This window comes from Cervus elaphus, chromosome 22 (assembly GCF_910594005.1).
Source record: "Cervus elaphus chromosome 22, mCerEla1.1, whole genome shotgun sequence".
Lineage (NCBI taxonomy): Eukaryota > Metazoa > Chordata > Mammalia > Artiodactyla > Cervidae > Cervus > Cervus elaphus.
The window spans coordinates 37016273-37022763 of NC_057836.1; the positions used below are offsets into that span (position 1 = coordinate 37016273).

At 43.8% G+C, this 6491-nt stretch overlaps 1 protein-coding gene and 1 non-coding gene across 2 annotated transcripts; both read left to right on the top strand.

Annotated features, from left to right (window-relative positions):
- Positions 1-4288: 4288 nt before the first annotated feature.
- Positions 4289-4361, top strand: TRNAW-CCA. Its single transcript has one exon. It is a non-coding gene; the product is annotated as a tRNA-Trp (tRNA).
- Positions 4362-4519: 158 nt separating this feature from the next.
- On the top strand, positions 4520-6464 carry LOC122679966 (WAS/WASL-interacting protein family member 1-like). Its single transcript, XM_043880816.1, has 3 exons — positions 4520-4556; positions 5412-5454; positions 5747-6464. The coding sequence occupies exons 1-3, from the start codon at positions 4520-4522 to the stop codon at positions 6240-6242; spliced, it is 576 nt and encodes a 191-aa protein (XP_043736751.1). The 3' UTR covers positions 6243-6464.
- The last annotated feature ends 27 nt before the right edge of the window (positions 6465-6491 follow it).

Here is a 6491-nt window from a genome sequence, read left to right on the forward strand (position 1 = left end):
AGTTACAGGAAATGTGCATTAGGGAAATAGTTTTAAATTCTAAATATTAATAAAGTTACTTCCATTGCAATGCCAAAACATTTGAAAAAATATTAAAGGCCATGAAAATGGCCTCTTTTGTGAAGATTGTGTTCCATATTCCACAATATCCAAGATGAAATTGGTTCAAAGCATAGACCTATTGCTTTTTTATATCCATTTTTATACAAAGCACTAATGGGAATTAGTTTGGGGTATAAAGTACTGTGTGTGCTTAGTCGCTTCTGTCGTGTCTGACTCTTTGCAATGTCATGGATTGTAGCCTGCTAAACTCCTCTGTCCAGGGGATTCTCCAGGCAAGAACACTAGAGTGGATGGCCATTTCCTTCTCCAGGGGATCTTCTCGACCTAGGGATCGAACCCACGTCTCCTGCGTCTCCTGCGTCTCCTGCATTGCAGGTGGATTCTTTACCGCTGAGCCACTGGGGAAGCCCAAAAAGTACTGTACTGCTTTTTAAAAAATGAAAACAGGTGAAAATTTTCCCTCCTGTGATCTGTTTATCATACACTTTTTCACACGATTACTTGACACCAAAATGTTATCATTCTTTGAACTTTCATCTCTCTACCTGTCTACTAATAACAGTGTAATTATATCTTTTGATACATATAATATTAGTAATTAATAAAGAGGATGACAGTCAAAGGCTGATTAACTTAAAAAGTTTCTTCTGAGCAAAAATTAGAATAAGTCTTAACCTTGCATAAGCCACATAAAAACACTAAAAATAATAAACAGGCTTTCATCTGTTCAGAGGGAAGAGGGAAGAAAGGTTTCCTAATGGCAAAAACAGGAGACAGATGAGAACAAAAGAGTGCTCCCTGTTTTTCCCTGAGATTCCAGTAGCTATTTGGATTAGTTCAAACTCTAGGGACATAAACCGGAAAGTCAACTTTCTAACCTCCACATCTTTCAGTCACATTAAATGTGGCTTCTTTTCTGTGATATATAATTCCTTGAAGTGCTCATGTTTCTGGCAGGGGTAAGGGAACAATCCACAGTTGTTTAATCCTTTTGCTCTCAGATGATGTCCACGGGGAGATCAAGGTTGCATTTTAAAGAATCTACAAGTTCCAATGTAAAAGCAGGCTTTAAATTTTTTACAACAAATTTGGGGGTGATTGAGAAACACCAAGTCTGGAAACAGGTAACTTCTTGGAGCCCGCTATTTTGAAAAGGAGAGATTAAAAACAGGACAGCGGGGGCAGAGAGAGGAAACTATAATGATCTGAGATGGGGACCGGAACCGTCCTCCCAAGAGCCTGATTCAGTAACTCTGATATGGGAACCAGAGTTCTTATCTTTATATGAAGTGTCTCAGGTGATTCCCTAAGACATCTGGAAAACACTGAAATAAGTGAAAGTTTCGGCTACATGAAGATGCTCAGCCCGAATTAAATAGAGCCATTTTAAGAACTGTTCTGCTTTAAACATTTAAATTGCCCCCATGCTTTAATGAAAGCAAGAAATTTCAGTCTTGCTTATTAAAAAACAAAAAGGAAACAACTGTTTTAGAAATGCTGGAGGGACTGAAAAACAGATATAAACAATTTTTAAGTGGCAGTGAGGTAACAGCAGACACTAAATTCAAAAGATGTTTGAAAAGCAGCCAATATTTCATCTTTTTTAAAAGACAGTAATTGTAGTATTTACTTAACATTTTCATTTCGCCAGTTCATAAAATTGATGGAAATCATTTTTAAAAATGGGGCCTGAAAAATTGGGATATATCATTAATTTTCTTAAAATGTTTTGTTTTTATTAAATGGATATACAAATGGCAATCCACTCCAGTGTTCTTACTGGGATGATTATCCCAGTGGACAGAGGTGCCTGGTGGGCTACAGTCCATGGGGTCACAGAGAGTCAGACATGACTGAGTGACTGAGGATGAACATGCAGTTTAAAAACCCAAATCATATAGAAAAGTACAAAAAGAAATAATAACCATTCAAGATCTCACAATCTTAACTCTTGGTAAACATCCTTCCAGACATCTCCATAAAAAAAATACACATGTACAATTTTACAAAAAATGGATTCATACTGTTTTAGAAACTGTTTTTAAAAAATCCAATGTAAAATCATATGTTCAGTGTCTCTAAAGAAAACTCTGCATCCAAAGTTGTAACAGTTCTATGGTATTCATTCTACTCATATACCAAAATTTACTCTGCACTTCAACTTCCTCAGCTGTAGAAGAGTATTAAAATAGATTGCAATCCATGTAAAGCACTTACAACATATAATAAACATTCAATAAATGTTAGCTACTGCTATCATTATATGTTGTCTTTCAATCTTTTATTATTCAATGCAACACTGTGATAAACATCTTGTACTTTGATTTTTCTCTATTCTAGGTCAAAAGGTGTATTTTCCATAAATTATTTATTTTTCTTTTAAAATAAATTTTTTAATTTAATTTTTTATTTTTATTTTTCTTACTTTTGGCTGTACCAAGCAACTTAGTTCCTTGAAGAGAAAAAAAGTGAAAGTTCCTCAGTCGTGTCTGACTCTTTGCAGCCCCATGGGCCATAGCCCACCAGGTTCCTCTCTCCATGAAATTCTCCAGGCAAGAATACTGGAGTAAGCCCATTATACAGAGTGAAGTAAGCCAGAAAGATAAACACCAATACAGTATACTAACGTATACATATGGAATTTAGAAAGATGGTAATGATAACCCAATATGCAAGACAGAAAAAGAGACACAGATGTATAGAACAGACTTTTGGACTCTATGGGAGAAGGCGAGGGTGGGATGATTTGAGAGAATAGCATTGAAACATGTATATTATCAAGTGTGAAACAGATCGCCAGCCCAGGTTGGATGCATGAGACAAGTGCTCAGGGCTGGTGCACTGGGAAGACCCAGAAGGATGGGATGGGGAGAGAGGTGGGAGGGGGGTTCAGGATGGGGAACACACGTAAATCCATGGCTGATTCATGTCAATGTATGGCAAAAACCACTACAATATTGTAAAGTAATTAGCCTCCAACTAATAAAAATAAAGGAAAAAAAAAAAAAAAGAATATTGGAGTAGGTAGCCATTCTCTTCTCCAGAGGATCTTCCTAATGCAGATCAAACCTGGTCTCCTGAATTTCAGGCAGATTCTTTACTGTCTGAGTAACCAGGGAAGTCCATTAGTTCCCAGACCAGGGATCAAACCTGTGTCCCCTGCAGTGGAAGCCCGGAGACTTAACCACTGGACCACCAGGAAAGTCCGTTCATAAATTCTTAAAGAAATAGTCTAACTTTGTGTTTGACCGTTACTTTAGATTTTAGTAAAACAGACTGTTATGTGTTTGAAGTGAATCATGGTGCCACAAAGGTCAGTCAATAACAGATCAATCAATAACAGATCTGTAAAAGTGTATCTCCAGTTATAGACAAGCAATTTTCATGAAGCTCAATAGTAATTTTAGGTGTTTGGTAAATAAAGTTTATATTGTTTTGACTGCATTTCTAGCTTAACAGAAAACTTACTTCATGAGTTATTAAAATGATTCAATCTTTAAGAGACTTTCAATTCTAGATGACGTTACTATCACGTCAGGAGCCAATACAGGATCAGCACCTAGTACTGTCAGACTGACACCTTAGATTACCCGCCCAAGATCTGCTCTGATGATAGTACTGGGCGTGAATTACTTTCGAAAGCATGTGCTTCTTTGAGTGTGATTTTTTTTCCTTCGGTCCATTTTTAAAAAGCAAGAAAACACCAGTCTGAGGCATATCTATGACGCCTGGGAAACAAAAGTATCCGTTGGTGAAAGATTCTAAAGGCACTGAGGAGAGACTAAGAGCCTGTTCTTAGCTGACCCACTGAATCAGGCATTGTTGCTGATGGAGGCACAAATTCAGGTTCAAGACTCTTTGACACAAGGGGTCCCTCCTGGCCAGAGTTTCCCAGCTTAACACTGGAAGCGAATCATTGCCTTTCCAAACAGGATGCTACACTCATGATCACGCACCCACAAAGAACCTGAGATGTCTCCACTACTTGCTCATTGAGAACAAAGAGTGAGAGGTCCCACTGAGACTGGAGTTTTATCAGTAATGATCTAAAGGCCACGTGAAACAAAAGGAACGCTAGAAGTTTCCCCCAGAATCCAAGGAAGTACCTTGAAAGAGACAAGTCATAGGTCCACCTTTGTTTCCTTCACTTTTCCCAGGGAGGCCAGAATCTACAGAATTTCTTCTCTGTCTTTAAATTTTTAGTTCCTTCTTCATAGTATGGGCTTTCCTGGTGGCTCAGAGGTTAAAGCATCTGCCTCCAATGCAGGAGACCCGGGTTCGATCCCTGGGTCAGGAAGATACCCTGGAGAAGGAAATGGCAACCCACTCCAGTATTCTTGCCTGGAGAACCCCATGGACAGAGGAGCCTGGTAGGCTACAATCCACGGGGTCACAAAGAGTCGGACACGACTGAGCAGCTTCACTTCTTCATAGTGTAGTATAAAGAGAATAAGGGATGACAATATCTCATGATGAAGCAGCTAAATTACACAGTGTGTGTGCTCAGTCATCTCTGACTTGGTGACCCCATGGACTGTAGGCCTCCAGGCTCCTCTGTCCATGGGATTTTCCAGGCAAGAGTACTGGAATGGGTTGCCATTTCCTTCTCCAGGGGATCATCCTGACCCAAGGATCAAACCCATGTTTCCTGCACTGGTAGGTGGATCCTTTACCACTGCATCAGGTGTGCCACCTGGGAAGCCCTAAATCACACAGAAAGAAGCACCATGTAACTGAAAAACGTTTTGAAATGATTTCATGTTTTAGGATATGACTTCCTTCTCCGGTTTTTAACCTTTCCCCTCCTTAACATAATCGCTTCCCTGGAGGCTCAGTGGTAAGGAATCCACCTGCCAATGCAGGAGACGGCGGAGATCCCTGGGTTGGGAAGGTCCCCTGGAGAAGGAAATGTCAACCCACTCCAGTATTCCTGTTCGGAAAAACCCCATGGACGGAGTAACCAGGTGGGCTGCAGTCTATGGGGTCGCAAGGAGTCTGAAATGATTTAGCAGCTGAACAAACAACAACTTCATAACAGAAAATGTTAATCAGCACTGTAGGAGGTTATCTTTTGTTTGAAATATGGGGCATTGTACTCATGAAGAAGTTTCTATTTAACGCTTTGTCATTCATGAAGAAAGATGAAGTGTGTTAAAAAAAAATCCAAGGACATATTTTCCCCAGGTTGAGGATATTTGGCTCTCAATCTCCGGTCAAAGAAAGTTTCCAAGGGGCTTTTGTTAAGAGTGAATACACACACACACACACACACACACACACAATTCCCTCCCAATCCTAACCCTTCTTCTACCCAAAGGTAATAATTACCACCTACTCCCCCTTTCTAGGATTAATTCTCCTCTTACGAGCAACACAAGATCCTTATTTGAGGTGAGCTTTCTACTTGCAGTGTTCAGTGGGAAAAGATGGGGAAGCAGAAGCCTTGCTTAAGTGGTCCTCAGTTGGCGGGGGTCAGGGGTCAGGGAGGGGTAAGAGGGTGGCCAGAAAAACCACCTCTATAGGAAAATACGAGCAAAAGCCGCCAGACCTTTTGCCCAGAGGCAACATTCCAGGGTGGCTAGTCCCACCAAAATGAAACAGGGAATGCAATGGCTGTTAGAAAATATTTTGAAAGAAGGCATCTGATCTACGTTTATTGAGTCGTACTTCTTTCTTTTAATAGCACAAAGCGCACAGGCCCTAGCAGCGCGCACACGCTCCTCTGCTTCGCAGCCCCGCGCATCCGCGCCCCGCGCTTGGCCTTGCACAACCTGCGGCCAGCCGGCAGGCCCTTCTTCCTGCAAGATGGCTCCTCCACGATGACCCTTCCGAGGAATCAACCCGAGGTGCCACCTACGCGCCCAGAGACGGCCCGCGGGCCTCGGTCCTCACCGCGGACCCGAGGCCGGACTCGGTCGGATGCGCGACCCCTGCCTGATGTCTTTTTGACTCCCCAGACCTCGACTCATTTCATCCCCTTCCTCCCACGCCCCCTTCCCTTGCGTTTCCTTCCCGCTGGTAAAGCGCGGTGGAAGGCCAGGCTTCCTTCCGTCCCCCGCGCGCGCGGAGCGGCGCTGCAGCCTCGGCGGGCGGCAGGGTCACGGCGCCGGGCGTGCGGGGGAGGACGCGGGGAGGCGCCTTCCCGGCTCCCGAGACCCACCACCTCCTGCCCTCCCTGAAAGCCGGAGCGCGGCGGCGGCTGCGGCTGGGGTCCCGCGGGCGGAAGTGAGAAGCCGGGCGTGGGAGGAGGCTGCGGCTGGGGGCTGGGATCCCCTCCCGGCTGACAGCCCGGGACGACCCGAGCGGGCAGCGCGCGCCGCCCCGGCCTTTTTTGGCGCGGACCGAGGCCGGAGGGCCGGGGGGGGGGGGCGAAGCCGAGCCACCGCCCCCGGGACCGGGAGGAGGGGCCGCCTCTGCCCGGAGAGGCT

Excerpts from the sequence above, each read along its gene's own strand:
- LOC122679966 (XM_043880816.1), top strand. The coding sequence starts at position 4,520 with ATGACAATATCTCATGATGAAGCAGCTAAATTACACA. Across the intron at positions 4,557-5,411 it reads TGAAGCAGCTAAATTACACA|GATTAATTCTCCTCTTACGA; the intron begins GTGTGTGTGCTC and ends CCCCCTTTCTAG. Across the intron at positions 5,455-5,746 it reads ACACAAGATCCTTATTTGAG|CACAAAGCGCACAGGCCCTA; the intron begins GTGAGCTTTCTA and ends TTCTTTTAATAG.